Here is a 16,963-nt window from a genome sequence, read left to right on the forward strand (position 1 = left end):
ATCAGTGGGTCTTACAAATTGGTTCTTAAGGTCCACTGCCCAAAACCATGCTTACCATCTTCTCTTCCAAATTGATCCCTCTTTGGGGACTTCCTGTTTCTGCGCAGCTTCCCCTCCCGAAAGGCATGCTGCTTCAGGCTTCTCTGTCTTCTCCTGTGCCCACCCACCCAGTTTGTGAGTTCTGTCCACCACATGACCCAGTGCCTCTCACAGCTGTTCCCGGCTATCAATTCTCATGGCCATTCGTCAAGGCGTTATCAACCCTCCTCCCCGTGCCTGGCACCGTGCTGGACTTAGGGGATGCTGCAGTGAACCAGGCAAGCTGTCTCCTGCCCTGAGCACCCCCTCAGGGGCCCCTCTGTTGGAACCAAGTATGATCTAGTCTGTCCTTCATACTGTTTCCAGAGCCCTCGTCTTAAAGCTAAATTCCACTCAGACACCATCAACTGTGTCCCATGGAATAAAGCCTCAATCTCTCCAGACCCTGGACTCACCCGCCCCTCCCACTGCCACCTTCCAAACAAACAAGAGTTCCCACCGGTGCTCGGAGCTCCCCTCTGCCTCCACTCAGGATGTCAGTCTCTCAGAATGCATCCCCCATCCCAGGTGGCTAATCTGACAACCAGTCTTCAAAACCTTGCCCAATTATCATCTTCCCCAGGAAGGACCCTCCTCCAACCCAGATCCTCCTGACCTGGAGTGATCTCTCCTTGTAATTTCTGTAGGACTGGTTTTTCCTCAGGACTCATCCTATTCTCCGCATCTATTATGGGTCTTGTACCTGTCCTGCCTTCCTCTTAACAACTGGGTCTGCAATTGCCTCTAAGAATCTTAGTCAATAGCTCCCCCAGGACCAGCACAAAATAGGGTAGGAGAGACGAATGAATGAATGAATGAATGAATGAACAAATGAACAAATACCTATGCATAGTGAAGCGAGGGAATTGCAACCAGCCTCCAGAGTATTCTTGTGCCCCCCAAAAAATCAGACACACAAATGACCTCCTTTCACTTGGCAGAGTCTGACATACCAAGGTAGCTGCCTTATAGGCCACTCAATTTTGTCATAAACTCAAGTCGACTGAGATTTAATGCTTATAAATATATACGTGTATCATTTTTAAAAATTCTATAAAAAATAATCCCAAAAAGGGTAACAATTTCTTGCATTGAAATCCTACGAGAGGCTGGGCAAGGTGGCTCACCCCTGTAATCCCAGCACTTTGGGAGGGGATCTTTTGAAAGCAGGAGTTCGAGACCTGCCTGGGCAAAAAAGTGAGCTCCTAACTCACCAAAAAAAATTAAAAAAAAAAAAAATTTTTTTTTCAGACAGAGTCTCACTCTGTCGCCAGGCTGGGGTGCAGTGGTGTGATCTTGGCTCACTGCAACCTCTACTTCCCAGGTTCAAGTGATTCTCCTGCCTCAGTCTCCTGAGTAGCTGGGACTACAGGCACACACCACCACACCTGGCTAATTTTTGTATTTTTAGTAGAGACGGGATTTCACCATGTTGGCCAGGATGGTCTTGATCTTCTGACCTTGTGATCCCCCCGCCTTGGCCTCCTAAAGTGCTGGGATTACAGGCGTGAGCCACTGCGCCTGGCCAGGAAAATTTTTTTTAATTAGCCATGGTGGCACACGCCTGTGGTCCCAGCTATTATCCCGGCTGAGGCAGGAGGATCACTTGAGCTCAGGAGGTCAAGGCTGCAGTGAACCGTGACTGCACCACTGCACTTCTGCCTGGCCGACAGAGTGAGATCCTATCTTAAAAGAAAAAAAGGACTAAGAGAGCATGTGCCCTTCGCTAGGCTCTTTTCCAGCCAACAAAGGCAGTAAGGCAGTAAACAGGCTGAATATGAGCAACTTTTACCACTTCTGTTCCGCTCTGTGACATTTTCCATAAACTATCAATGAAATGTATCAGGTTCTGTATAACTTCCGCATTGTGCTTTCTATGGTCCTAAGTGGAGTTTCACTCCTCTACGCAAACTGCCAAATGTTTTGATGGAGCAGAGGATTTCTGACTTGCATTAAACTCTGGATTATTATTCATTTCTGGAAAATCACCCGACACTGCAAGTACAGTGCCCATCCTTGGAAACCAAGCACAATGTCTCTGCAATATTCTGCAAGGATCCAAAAAGACACAAAAAGAAAACGAAAAGGATGACACCATTCTGGAATGTTCCTGACAATGTCCAGGCAGTTTGAGCCTGGTTAGTAACAAGTGCAAACAGTGTGAGGGGCAGAAGCCCAGCTCTGCTCGAGGCCTTCTGGGCACGTGGGTGGCTGATGAGGGTTCACGGCCACACACTTTCCTTTTCTGTTTCTCTCACTCCTGCATCGCCAGCATCTTCATACCCACGTCCTAGAAGAACGTGCCAGTAAAGTCTGCCAAGCCCTCGCTCTTCCCCTCCTGAAGATTCCCAGTGGCCTCCTACTCTGTGTCTCTTCTTCCTTCCTCTCTGGCAGCTCCCGACTGATGGCGACGGACCCAACAACAGACTCGCTCTGAGGACGCAGTGCCAGGCCTCGTTCTAAGCTGTCTGCACATGTGAACCCATTTGATCCTCAAAACCATCCCATGACACAGCTACTCTCAGAAACCCCACTTCACTTCACAGGTGGAAAACCGAGGCACAAGGAGGGTAAGTGTGAGGTCACGGAGCCGGTGAGCGACAGAGAATCGGGCCACGCAGCCAAGATGGGAAGTCAACACACTTTCCCCTGGGCCACGCTGCCTCTTGGTGTGTTTTATTTTTTTCTTTCTTCTTTTTTTTTTTTTTTTGAGACGGAGTCTCGCTCTGTCACCCAGGCTGGGGTGCAATGGCTCAATCTTGGCTCACTGCAACCTCTGCCTCCTGAGTTCAAGCAATCCTCCTGCCTCAGCCTCCTGAGTAACTGGGATTACAGGCGTGCGCCACTATGCCCAGCTAATTTTTGCATTTTTAGTAGAGATGGGGTTTCGCCATGTTGGCCAGGCTGGTCTCGAACTCCTGACCTAAGGTGATCTGCCCACTTCGGCCTCCCAAAGTGCTGGAATTACAGATGTGTGCCACCACGCCCAGCCCTCCTGGTGTGCTTGAAGTGGAGCCAACCCTTTGGTTACACCTTTGCAAACCACCTGGCGGTGACTGGACCAGCCGTCACCGGAAGAGTCTGGTCACCTACCGCTTGTGCCCAGCTATATTCGTTCTCTCTTCTGGGAAAAGATCCTAATTTTTCATGAAGGAACCACCCTCCCCGACACCACATGCTTCTGGTATTGCCAACCCTCCCCCACTTTGTCTCCCCTGGTTCCAAGAATGGTCACATGACCCACCAATGACCTGGCCCATCAACGTGTCCCATGCTCCAAGTCAGCACAATTTTTCAAGGAGAGGCACCTGCCCCAAGCCAGGCAAACTGGGGTCCATTTTGGGATGTAAAAAAAAAAAATCATGGTAAAATACATATAACATAAACCTGAGCATTTTAAAGCACGAAGTTCCAAGATTAAACACAACAACCATCCCCTCTCCTCTATCCGCTTCCAGGACTTTTCACCTTTCCAAACAGAAACGCGATGCCCCTTAAACAATAACTCCCTGCATTAGTGTCTGGGTGTGGCCATAAAAAGGTACCACAGACTGTGCGGCTTAAACAGCAGAAATGTGTTAAGGTGCCGGCAGGCTGATTTCCTTCTGAGCTCATGGCTCAGCAAAAGTGTCTTCTCCACGTGTCTTCACATGGCCTGCCCTCTGCATGGGTCTACGTGTCCAAATCTCCTTTTATTACAGGGACAGCGGTCATGAGGGCCCACCCTAAGGCCTCATGTCACCTACTCTCCAAGGGAACATTGTTATCTCCAAACACAGTCCCATTCTGAGGCCCTGAGGGTTAGGACTTCAAGACACGAATATGGGAGGACACAGTTCAACCCATAACACTCCCCATGCCCCAATTCTGAGACTTTCGGGAAAGAACAGTGCTGTATCTGCTGGGGTTGCTGAGCACATGTGATATACACCTAGAGCTATACTGGTGGCCACCTTCCCAAGCATAGGTCACTCCAGCAGAGGCTGTCTGAAGACAAGCTGAGAAGAGCTGAGAGAGGAGAGCGAGCCCTGAGCCCAGATGGGCCTGAAGCCAGCTGCACCTCAGACCATTCCATCATTTCTAGTTGTCTGCACTAAAAATTTCCTTTTTCGCTTTATTAGTGCAGGGTGATCAGAACACTAATTAATGTTCTGATGCTTGTAACCCAAAGAGTGAGTGAATGCAAGGGCCAGAGTGACCCATGGCTCCAGGACACGCGGAGTGGGACCACAGGGCAGTTATTTACAAGGCGGAGTCAAGACTCAAGTCCAGGTTCCCAGGCTCCAAGGTGCCGGCCCTCACCGGTTCCCTGGGATGCCCCCGAGTCACTACTGTTCACAGACGGTGGAGGCCGGACCATAGGGCAGCTCCCAGGGGGAGGCTTCAGGACCCACCTGGCCAGAGCCTCCCTGCAGGAACCTGTGTTTGCTGCGGTAAAGCCCAGCCTCTCCCCACAGACTGAGGGCTCCCGTCCTTCAGTCAATACCCTCAGGCCTGCAGCGTGCCTGGGAGAACAAAGCGCGAGGAAGTCAGACAACAGGCTACACAGCAGGCCTTCTTCCCTCCATCACAGCACACACGCAGCCCTGTCTGAATAACACAGGGTCGGAAATGACCCAAACGTCCTTGGCGGGGACTGGCCAAGTGCATTACAGGACATCCCAACAGCATGGCCAGATTCTTTCCTGGACCAAAACAAGGCAGCAGCTATCTCGGATACACAGACGGGCACAGACCACCTCAAAGAGAAAGGGCAAACCCATGAACAAGGCAGCCCGTGAAAAACAATGCGGGATAACTGTTGCGTTATTAAAAAAAAAAACAAGGAGGAGGAGGAGTTACTACTTTAAAATTAGTTGAAATGGGCCAGCCATGGTGGCTCACGCCTATAATCCCAGCACTTTGGGAGGCCGAGGCGGGTGTATCACCTGAGGTCAGGAGTTGGAGACCAGCCTGGCCAACATGGTGAAACCCCGTCTCTAATAAAAATACAAAAATTAGCTGGGTGTGGTGGCAGGCATCTGTAGTCCCAGCTACTTGGGAGGCTGAGGCAGGAGAATTGCTTGAACCTGGGAGGTGGAGGTTGCAGTGAGCCAAGATCGCACCACTGCACTCCAGCCTGGGCAACAAGAACGAAACTCTGTCAAATAACATAACATAACATAACATAACATAACATAACATAACATAACATAACATAACAAACATAACATAACATAACATAACATAACATAACATAAAAAAGCTGAGTGTGGTAGCTCATGCCTGTAGTCCAACACTTTGGGAGGCTGAGGCAGGTGGATCACTTGAGGTCAGGAGTTCGAGACCAGCCTGGCCAACATGATGAAACCCCGTCTCTACTAAAAAAACAAAAATTAGCCAGGCATGGTGATGGGAGCCTGTAATCTCAGCTACTCGGGAGGCTGAGGCAGGAGAATCGCTTGAATACGGGAGGCAGAGGCTGCAGTGAGCTGAGATCGCGCCATTGCACTCCAGCCTGGGCAACAAGAGTGAAACTCTATCTCAAAAATAAATAAATAAAAAAATGAAAAGTAAAGTAAAATAAAATAAGACACAGGTCTGCCGTGGCAAAAAATTACCACAAGCTCTCCCAGTTCTAGGGGCAAGAAGTCCAAGGTGTCTGCGGGGCGGGCTCCTCAGGGAGAGTCCCTCCCACACCCCTCCGTAGCTCTGGTGGCTGCAGGCATTTTGGTGTTTCTTGGCTGGCACACGCAGCACGCCAATCCCCACTCCGCTGCCACCTAGCCCTCTGCTCTGTGCGTCTCTGTCTCAAATCTCTCCTTGCCTCATTTAAGGACAATTGGCACTGGATGTAGACACACCCTAAATGCTGAATGACCTATTCTGAGATCCCTAATTACACCTGCAAAGACCCTATTTTCCCAGGTCACATTCACAGGTACTGGGGGTTACGACTTGGACATATCTTTTGAGGGCAACAGGATTCAACCCACTACACTATTTTATTGAGGATGGGTGCAAGGCTCACCAGAGCCAGCTCAGGGCCCCCCGCCAGTCCTCCTGCCAGCGATATCCACTGGCTGGGGCGAAAGAGAAGCCCCTGCCACCACACTCAGCCTCGCAATGGGTGGCACATCCAGAAGAGCTGCCCCTCCTCTGGCCTTCCTTATCTGCCTGCTGCATGCTAGGATCCAACAAAAGATTCCGCTGACTCCCTGGGCTGCTAGGTGGGGAGCTGCGGCCAGCTATAATCAGACAGGGAGCCCCACTGCAGAATGTGGTCTATGTCTCCACACTCCAAAAGCCCGAGGGACACGCTGGAGAGCCTTGGAGCCTTGGAGCCAGGAAGAATAGGAATGAGTTAGGACTTCTGGTGTTGGAGACAGGGCCTCTGTTCTTTATAAGACAAGGGGCTCATGGGCCAGCCTGCTGGGGTTTAGTGTTGATGAAGGTTCTGGTCTAAGGGGCTCTCCAGGTGAAAGGAGAGAAAGTGCAGGCATGGACAGGGGTGTGCTGAGGGGTCTGGCTGGGGTCGTCATGCTGCACCCCAAGGCCACACTGACCATACCTGCCAGGATGGCCTCCATCACAGCCTGGAGTTCCTGGGACAGCATCAGCACGGTGCTGATGATCAGCAGGGCTCCCCAGGGAGCCGGGGAGTCTACCATGCCTTCCTCTCAGTGGGACTAGAGGCTCTGACCAGCCCTTCAGCCCCCCATGGTCTTCCCAAGACCTTCTTGGGAGCCTCTTTCTAGAGGAGTTCAGGACCCCTGTTCCCTGCTCCCCACTCCTGATGGAAGGCAGGACACAGGTCCATCTGTAGTCACTGGCTTTAACTTATACCTTCTCCATAATCTCAGAAAGCCCCCCAGAGCCTGCTTCAAGATGTTATCATTTACTGATAGAGACCCTCAGTGCTAGTAAGGGGCAGACCCAAGATGTGGCTCCAGTTCTGATTGATCCGGGAGCTCCATGCCAGCTTGTGTCCCCCTTCTCCCACTCTCCAGCCATCATCTGTCTTGGGGACTTTCAAGCCTTCTGTTAGTAACCCACAGCAAGAAACCCATCTCACACCATCCAAGTCCAATCTACAAATATTAACAGCCAAAACCAAAATTTCACTCGGGCCTTTTTTATTCCAGACTTCTATGCTAGCTCACAATTTCATGCTAGTGGTTGCTGGCGGCAACCCACTAAACTGATTTGGTATCTCATAAATGGGGTGTGACTCCCAGTTCAAAAAACACACACGTAGGTATGCATCCAGTAACAGAAAGAGGAGGACGAAAACGAAGGACTGTTGGCATTTTACACATTTTGCAGATCATCTAAAAACCCATTTGTGGATGTGAATTTTCCCTCCCATTTAATTGCAATTTCTGACTTTTTTTTTTTTTTGACGGAGTCTCGCTCTGTCACCCAGGCTGGAGTGCAATGGTGCAATCTCAGCTCACTGCAACCTCCACCTCCCAGGTTGAAGCAATTCTCCCACCTCAGCCTCCCAAGTAGCTGTGACTACAGGCATGCGCCACCATGCCTGGCTAATTTTTTATATTTTCTGTAGAGACGGGGTTTCACGACATTGGCCAGACTGCTCTCGAACTCCTGACCTCAGGTGATCCACCTGCCTCGGCCTCCCAAAGTGCTGGGATTACAGGCGTGGGCCACCGCGCCCGGCCAGTTTCTGACTTCTTGATCTGTGAATGGAGTCATTCCCTTGTCAAATCCTCTTTCTCGTATTAAAATCTCAGAGGTCCTATAAAGGCTAGCTCAAGCTCAACCATAAAAATCTCCCACCTGGCCCTCAGAGACGGAATTTTCACACCATGAGATCCACCTTTGCAGAAATCTCGGGGCATCTCCCAACCCTGGGATGTTTTCAGTAAGTTTGGTTTCCGGACACTTGGCTAATGGAAGGAATGAGAGCGAGGACAAGGGACACTACGCAGCTCCTGTCTTCTCTGGACCATAACAAAAGTCACCTTTCCCTGCACGTTGGGAAGTCTGAGACACATCACCATTTTCCACTCATCCACTGGTATCAGACACCATTCTAAGGGAGGGTCATTCTAACCCTGAAAACACCAGCGTTAGAGACCACACACTGGGCCATGGCCTGTGCAAAGCTCCCCTGAGGACACCCAGGAGACCTGTTATGAGCCTGGATTTGAGCCATGTGGATTAGGAGTCAACAATTCCTGGTTTCATTCACAGCCATCCTGGTCTGCACCAGCAAAACCAAAGAGAGTCTATGATAATTTGAATAATTCAGACCTCATTGCCTGTTTCCTTCCTCTGCCTCCACCGCAAGAAATGAAAACAAGAAGGCTACGTCCACTATTTATCTACCTTCTGCACGTCTGACATAGAGCTCTGGTTGCAACGTTGGTACAGTGGGGGTGACTGGGGTTCCAGGCTGTCACCTCCCGTCAGTTCACACCCCTTTCTCCATCTTTGAAATGGGCCAGCTGCTACTTCCCTACCATCTAAGTCTTCAAGCAGCTAAGTCATCTCCGACAATGTCTTAGCTCCTCCACCAATACCACCCAGCAAACCGAGTCCGTTTACTTTGCTGGAAACCGACCAGAGAGCCTGCCAGGGTCAATGTGGGAAAAAAAGGCCCCAGGCCAGCGCACGGAGACTACAGCCTGACACCCCAGTCCACCTTCTGGACCATGCTGTTCTCAGCAATCCCAAGCAAACGGCGGCCGAATGCAGGAGCCAGAAGGGAGCTCAACCTTCACTTACCTGGGGGGCAGACACATTCGGATGGAGCTTCCCGAGCAGTCCGGATCTTCGCTAGTCTGTCCAACTTCTGAGCCGGAAAAAAAAAAAAAAGAAAAGAAACAAGGAGAGAATGAGTTTCAGAACAGAGAGGGGTAAAAGTGGAAACATCAGCAAAAACAAATGTATCTAAACCATCTACAGTGCTGGGGCTGTCTTTGAGATCATCTCTCAAAAGATCCTTAAACTCTACAGGGAATTTTAGAATGAGGAAAAACAAACACAAACACTAAACAGTTACTGGTGAGTCCCTGAAAAGGTGGCAGGTTTCTGCTTTGTTACAGCACTTTCAAATAGAATACCAAGAGTTACAACAACAGAAACAGCGTCCTGCAAGTCAAGAAAAGCCACAGCGACCACCAGCCCTACAGGGAGGGAGGCTGGGGCTGAGGGAGGCCTGGAGAGGGCAGATCAAAGTTAGTGCTCCAGGCGGCTTTCTGCACTCACAAGGCCACCCCATCCACACCCGGAAAGTCCCGAAACCCCATGGCTGCAGCCCCTCCTAGCCCACCAGCCTGGGACCTGATGGCCCGGGTTGAATCACCCTGATGAAAACATTTTCCTTTGTTGTTTTCTGTTTTCCATTTTCCTTTCCTCTTACCAGTGGGGATCCTTGGCCTAGAAAATTTGGTTCAGTAAAATTTAACAAGAATCCCTACACATGCCCAGCCCTGTGCCAGATTTGGGTGAAAGGAAAAGAATTACCACAGAAAGAGGGTCAAAAGGCACAGCTCCCCTACAATGCAAGGACTTCTCTGGCAGGCTCCTGGCCCGATGGAATCCTATGGGCACCCCTGAGGCCAGAACAAATGGTCCCTGCCCCACAGATGAGGAACGCAAGCTTGGAAAAAAAGAAATTTGTCCCACATCCCAAATCTAGGTTTAGCGGAATGAAGCAATTGGCCCAAATCCCAAAACTGGCCAGAACTTGAGTCCCAATGAAGATACACAGTTTTAACCTTTCTGTAGGGGGAAAAAAAATCCCCCTAAAAGCAAAACAAAGAGCACAAATCTGTGCTGACCTAAGTGAACAGTGCAGCGCCACCATGAGAACCGAGGGCTTCATGTTCAAACATTAAACAGTATTTTTAAGCACTGCTTTAGAGGAGGAGAGAATTTGCACAGACGACAAGACCCCAGCCAGACCCTGTCTGCCTCTGACTGGAACAGCCCAGGACCGGGAGACTTCACCAGGGCACCTCCAGCCACCGGAAAGGCACTTCACAGTTCCACTCCACCTGCCATTTCAGCCTCATTTTACAGACGGGCAACAAGAGGCACAGAGAGCGAAGCAGATCCTAAAACAGAAGAAGTTACCATGGTCAAAGTGTGTCTGGAGTTGGTTCCTGCCGGTGGGTTCGTGGTCTCGCTGACTTCAAGAATGAAGCCGCAGCGTGGTGGCAGGCGCATATAATCCCAGCTGCTTGGGAGACTGAGGCTGGAGAACTGCTTTAACCCGAGAGGCGGAGGTTGCAGTGAGCCGAGATCGCGCCACTGCACTCCAGCCTGGATGCCAGAGCGACACTCCATCTCAAAAAAAGAAAAAAAAAAAAGAATGGAGCCGCGGGCTGGGCACAGTGGCTCACTCACTCATACTTTGGGACGCCGAGGCCAGCGGATCACCAAGGTCAGGAAATCGAGACCATCCTGGCTAACATGGTGAAACCTCGCCTCCACTAAAAATACAAAAAATGAGCCGGGCGTGGTGGGGGGCGCCTGTAGTCTCAGCTACTCGGGAGGCTGAGGCAGGAGAATGGCGTGAACCCAGCAGGCGGAGCTTACAGTGAGCCGAGATTGCGCCACTGCACTCCAGCCTGGGCGACAGAGAGACTCCGTCTCAAACAAAAAAAAGAAAAAAAAAAAGAATGGAGCCGCCTACCTTCCTGGTGAGTGTTACAGCTCTTAAAGATGGCACTGACACAAAGAGTGAGCAGCAAGGAGATTTATTGCGAAGAGCGAAAGAACAAAGATCCCAGAAGGTGAAGGACCCACGCAGGTTGCTGCCGCTGGCTAGGGCGGGGGTGGCGGGGGCTTTTATTCCGTTATTTGTCCCCGCCCATGTCCTGCTGATTGGTCCACTTTACAGAGCGCTGATTGGTCCATTTTACAAACCTCTAGCTAGCTACAGAGCGCTGTTTCGTGCATTTTTACAGAGCACTGATTGGTGCATTTTACAAACCTCTAGCTAGCTACAGAGCACTGATTGGTGCATTTTTACAGAGCACTGATTGGTGCATTTTACAAACCTCTTGTAAGAAAAGTTCTCCAAGTCCCCACTGCACCCAGGAAGTCCAGCTGGCTTCACCTCTCAAAAGCAATACCAGGGCAGCCAGAGGGTACTCTAGGGGGTGCCTTTAGGCGCACTCACTCCTCCATCATCACTGTACTCCCCAGCCCTGACTCTGCAAGTCCTTGACTTGCCCTGTAAATCGGAACCTGGCTAGGCCTCTGGATGCCAGGCTCCCAGCTTCCTGCAGGGACTGGACCTGCCACTCCCTGCTGCTTTGGTTGGAGCTGCCCAGCTGTCCCACAGGACCCTTGTGAGCAGCCTGGGCCAGCCCCCAGCCTCCAAAGGCCCCCCACAGCCTGTGGGTGAGAGCTGCTCCACCCAGGCGCAGCAGACACCACCCCTACTAATCCCCACTCCCAGCAGGGCTGCCTGGAGTGGAGTCCATGAGGGGCTGAGGCTTCTGCGCAGAATGGAGCACACTAGCCACAACTGTCCCAGTTGAATGGGGGTGGGGGGGCCATGCAAAAGCTGCACCCTTGAGCCGGACCTCAGAACTCACTTTTTTTTTTTTTTTTTTTTTTTTTTTTGAGACAGGGTCTCACTCTGTCATCCAGGCTGGAATGCAGTAGCACCATCTCCGCTCACTGCAGCCTCAACCTCTCAGGCTCAAGCAACCCTCCCACTTCAGCCTCCTGAGTAGCTGGGTATACACGAAGGTACCACCACACCCAGCTAATTTTTAAATTTTTTGTAGAGACGGGGTTTCACTATGTTGCCCAGGCTGGTCCCAAATTCCTGGGCTCAAGCAATTCTCCTGCCTTGGCCTCTCAAAGTGTGGGATTACAGACGTTGAGTCACCGCGCCCAGCCAGAACTCACTCTTTTCCCCATTGTATTCGCAGATATTAAAGCAGATTTCAAAATGTACTTGGAGAAGAAACCCAACATTTTAGTTTAAGCCAGTCAACCTGTGTAAGAAACTCTCATCTGTTTTTATCAGTGCTAGACAGGACAGAAAGGACTTCCACACTGATTTCATTTTTTAAACAAAAGCATTTCATGCCAAAAACAATTCACTTTTAACAACTGCTGTCACACTTGGGCTACTGCTATCACATCTGAACCTCTCCCTGAAGGGGGAGAAGGATTTTATCAACTACTGATAGGAAACACAGTTACTTTTGAGCTACTCTCACCTTAATATAAAAAGCTAGGTACTGTTAATGCTAGCGGCGGGATCACAGGTTACTGGGATTGTGCTGGTCATTTATCCTAACTGCTTTTGTGCTTTTGTTTTTCTAGATTAGATGGTGAATCTGTAAAGTTTTCTCTCCCGGACCCCACCTCTCCCCCACCTCCAGGCCCCTCACTTTCTGTATCCTGACTACTAAGAATACAAAGTGAAATGTTTGAATTAGAGACCCAATCTCACAATCTTTACTTCATGCTCTTTTTTTTTAATCCTAAGAAAATATTCCTTTGTGTCCAGGTTTGTAAAAATGACTTAAAAGCCTCAGCATTTTACATTCAATTATCTGGCAGCACCCGCAGCATCTGCAAACAATATGGTCCTGGTTTTACATATGCAAACAAGTCCTGACTCTAAAAGTAAATAAAGGATGAGTTTCTGAGAAAAAGACCAGAAACTTTGGGCAAGTTCCCTTCTAGAAGTACTGGGAAGGAGAACTTGAAGTCTGGGGGAAGGGCAGCAAGAGCTCAGGGAATCAGGGAAATCCTGGTTTTTAGAAAAGCATTCATGACATGGCCAGAGGATACGTTTATTAATGACCTGCCGGGGCACTAGTCTTGAACACTTCACCAGATGTTTGATCACATCCTTAAGTGGTTTTGTTCTGAGGAAATATAGATTGACACAGAAAAGAAAGATGCAATGATTTATTCCTGTAAAACGCTGTAAATAATTAAGACATTTCTATCCTTTGACTAAAAATTCCTACTCTGGAGAATATATCCTAAGGGAATAAATCAGCAGAAGCAAAACATGATATTTATGCAGAAGTTGCACCGTAAAACAGTGGGAATGGTTTAGTGAAAGATGTGGAATCTCCTTGATGCAACTGTCACATCAGGAAATAGCATTATGAAGACTGTGTAGCAACAAGGAAAAATGCTTATGCTACAATAAATAAAATGTCTACATTGACGTAGAAACACAGGCATGGGGGAAGAGCAACTAACAAAACAACCCACATGGGTGTTGGAATGATGGTGATTTTCTTCTTTCTGGGCTGTTGTAATATCATCTTCTCAGTGAAAAACAAAAAAGTCTGGAAGTAGAAGAGACAACGTAAACCCTTGAAATCTCCCCGCTGAGGGCAATTTCGGAGCGACGGACTCTGTCTCCTCAGGGAGGCCCAGCTCCAGGGTCCATCCTGTGAGTACACGCACACCACAAACACCAGAGGAAGGGCTTGTCAAGAACCAAATGCTGACCACAGGCACAGCTTCTCTGCTCCCCTTCTATCCGCTTACGAAGAGGCAGTTCAAGCCTTCTCACCACCACCAGCAACCCGAGGGGACTCCCTTTCCTGACCCCTTTAAACGTTCTCTTTTGATACCCCACCATGATGATGATGATGACAAATACAACTGAAGTATTATTATCAAGACTGGATTACATATTATGGGCCAGACACTGCGCCAATTGCTATTATCTTATCTATTCCTCCTGATAACCCCCACGAGGCTGGGATTCTTATTACACCCATTTACAGATGGGAAAATTGAGCCAGAAAGAGAAGTGTTAGGGCTGGACTTAAATCCTGGTAGCAACTGACACGGATCATAGATGACAACCTCTGCCCTCAAGTAATGTTCCTATCTACAAACATTCTTTAAAGCTATCAGGGCCTGCGCGGTGGCTCACACCTGTAATCCCAGCACTTTGGGAGGCCGAGGCAGGCAGATCACCTGAGGTCAGGAGTTCGTGATTAGCCTGGCCAAAATGGTGAAACCCCATCTCTACTAAAAAAAATACAAAAAAAAAAAAAAAATTAGCCGGGCATAGGGGCACACATCTGTAGTCCCAGATACTCAAGAGGCTGAGGCAGGAGAATCACTTGAACCCGGAAGGCAGAGGTTGCAGTGAGTGAGAGCATGTCATTGCACTCCAGCCTGGGCAACAAAAGCAAGACTCCATCCCAAAAAATAAATAAAAGATAAAAATAAAGTTGCTATCAGAAGCCAAGCCATACATAACTCAGATAGAAACCAGTACAGTGTCTGCAAAAGGTTGGGAGAGTGACAGGAATTAACTACAAGGGCAGCATGGAGGAGATTAAGGGTGACAGAACTGTTCTGTGTGGTCCTGGGATGGTGGACACATGATTATGCATTTGTCAAAAACCACAGGACTGTCCATCCCAAAGAGTGACCTGTAATGAATACCAATTACAAACCAAAAGTCAGGATGCTGGAGAAACCCAGGCTAGAATAACAAATCTAACTATATTAAAGTTGTATGGCATAACCTCACTGAAGGTTGGGGGAAAGTGTAGCTCACCTAAGTAACGTTGCAAAATGGTGTTTTCATTGAAAACTCTAAGGCTGGCCAGGTGTGGTGGCTCACGCCTGTAATCCCAGCACTTTGGGAGGCAGAGGCAGGAGGATCACCTGAGGTCAGGAGTTCGAGACCAGCCTGGCCAACATGGTGAAATCCCCTCTCTACTAAAAATATAAAAATTAGCCTGATGTGGTGGCGTGCACCTGCAATCCCAGCTACTTGGAAGGCTGAGGCAGGAGAATCACTTGAACCCGGGAGGCGAAGGTTGCAGTGAGCCAAGATCGTGCCACTGCACTCCAGCCTGGGCGACAGAGTGAGACTCTGTCTCAAAAAAAAAAAAAAAAAAAAAAGAAAGAAAGAAAGAAAAGAAAACTCTAAGGCTGAATACAAAAGGAATCTGATGTAAACACTGTACTCTAGCTAGGCGGTAAAGATGTTTCTCACAGGGATTCAGGTTAGCAATTTTGAAACTACTTTATATACACATTAGGGTTCAACAGATAAGTAAACAAATTATGAGTAATGAGAGCCAGGTTTCTCACTGTCCAAGAAAGAAGTTACAAATAAGCAAAGGAGGAAAGCTACAATGAACCCCGTGGTGCTGAATCAGTATCAAAGACATAACTATGAGGTCATGTTCATGTTCTGTACAGATAGATACATACAGAAATCATCACAGATATGTGCATATAGAGGAGTCAATATACATGTTTCTATACCTCCCTCTGTCTGCAGAGAAGTTCTACAAACAGTTGTACCCTAGTAGTAACAAGCACACACAGTACCCAGATCTTAGTCTCTAATATCATTCTCCAATAAAAGGAACCAGGGCTTCTTGGAGAGATGAGAAATGAGAAATTCTAGGGTCAAGGCAGAAAAAACACAAGATGAGCCTGGAGTCTTACAGTGCCCGAAAGTAAGGAAGTGCTTTACAAAGGGCTTGGGGTCAGGGGCACTCGTCAAAGAAAGATAAGAACCAACCTGAAAGGCTGGGTGCGGTGGTTCACGCCTGTAATCCCAGCAATTTGGGACACCAGGACGGGCAGATTACTTGAGGTCAGGAGTTCAACACCAGCCTGGCTAACATGGTGAAACCCTGTCTCTATTAAAAATACAAAAATTAGCCAGGCATGTTGGATCAGGCCTGTAATCCCAGCTACTTGAGAAGCTGAGGCACAAACTGGGAGACGGAGGTTGCAGTGAGCAGAGATTGCGCCACTGCACTCCAGCCTGAAAACCAACCTGAAAGAGCTTAGAATGGCCAAAGCTGGAACAATTTAAGCAACAAAATAAATAATGTTGTGTGGTCTTATAACGCAAAGAATAAATTAAATATCCTTGAGTCTACAGTGATATAAATGATTGAATAAATAAATGGAGAGAAGAGATAAAACTTCCTTACAGAATTCCAAATAATATATGTAAATACTTCCCTCTTCCCGGAGGTGAAGCTAACTTCCCCTCCCCTTGATATGGGCTAGACTTAAACAATAACTTTATAATGGAGAAATCTGGCAGATTTCCCTTCCCTCAACCAAGTGATCAAGGTTAATGTCACAGAAATACCTCATGCTGGCCCCATGGGCCCCCGATGGGATGCCATGAACATGGCAATCCACCTCAGTGGTATTCTTTCCAAACGCTCCTCATGAGAAGTATTAGACTATCCCAAATTGTGAGACATTCTATAAAATACCTGCTTAATATGTCTCAAAACTGTCAAGGCCATGCAAAGCAAGGGAAGACTGAGAAATGGTCATAGATTGGAAGAGACTAAGAAGACAGCACAATCAAATGCAATGTGTGTCCTAGATGGACCGTGGAATAGGAAAAGGACATTAGAGAGAATAAATGGGTGAAATCTAAGGTGTAATTTAGTTTTTTAAAAAAAAGCATAATCACAAAGTCACTTACCACCAACTAAGATATAGCCTTGTTATTTTTTAGAATGGATTTATTTTTTTAACTGAGGTGAAATTCACATAATCATTAACATAAAATTAACCACTTTAAAGTGAACAATTCAGTGGCATTAAGTACATTCATGTTATACAATCACCCCCTCTATTTTCAAAACACTGTCATCACCCCAAAAGGAACTCCTGTATCCTTTACTCCCTAACCCCAGCCCCTGCAACCACCAGTCTGCTTTGTTTCTATGGGATTTATCTATTCTGTATATTTCACATAAGCAGAATCAACACCACTTGTGATTTCCTTGCCCTTTGTCTGGTTCCTTTCACTCAGCATGATGTGTTTGAGACTCATGCACATTGGCGTGGATCATTCATTCCTTTTTATGACTGAGTAATATTGCATGGTGTCTACACTACCATTTGCTTATCCATTCACTGATGAACATCTGGG

At 48.2% G+C, this 16,963-nt stretch overlaps 1 protein-coding gene across 1 annotated transcript in view; it reads right to left on the reverse strand.

Moving 5' to 3' along the window:
• Positions 1-16,963, reverse strand: part of COL23A1 (collagen type XXIII alpha 1 chain) — a 350,887-nt gene that overhangs the window by 312,519 nt on the left and 21,405 nt on the right. The window contains exon 2 of the mRNA XM_055386477.2: positions 8,809-8,875. Within this exon, the coding sequence (XP_055242452.2) occupies positions 8,809-8,875 (67 nt within the window). The remainder of the gene's footprint in view (positions 1-8,808; positions 8,876-16,963) is intronic.

The sequence above is a fragment of the Gorilla gorilla genome, chromosome 4 (assembly GCF_029281585.2).
Source record: "Gorilla gorilla gorilla isolate KB3781 chromosome 4, NHGRI_mGorGor1-v2.1_pri, whole genome shotgun sequence".
NCBI classification, from domain to species: Eukaryota; Metazoa; Chordata; class Mammalia; order Primates; family Hominidae; genus Gorilla; species Gorilla gorilla.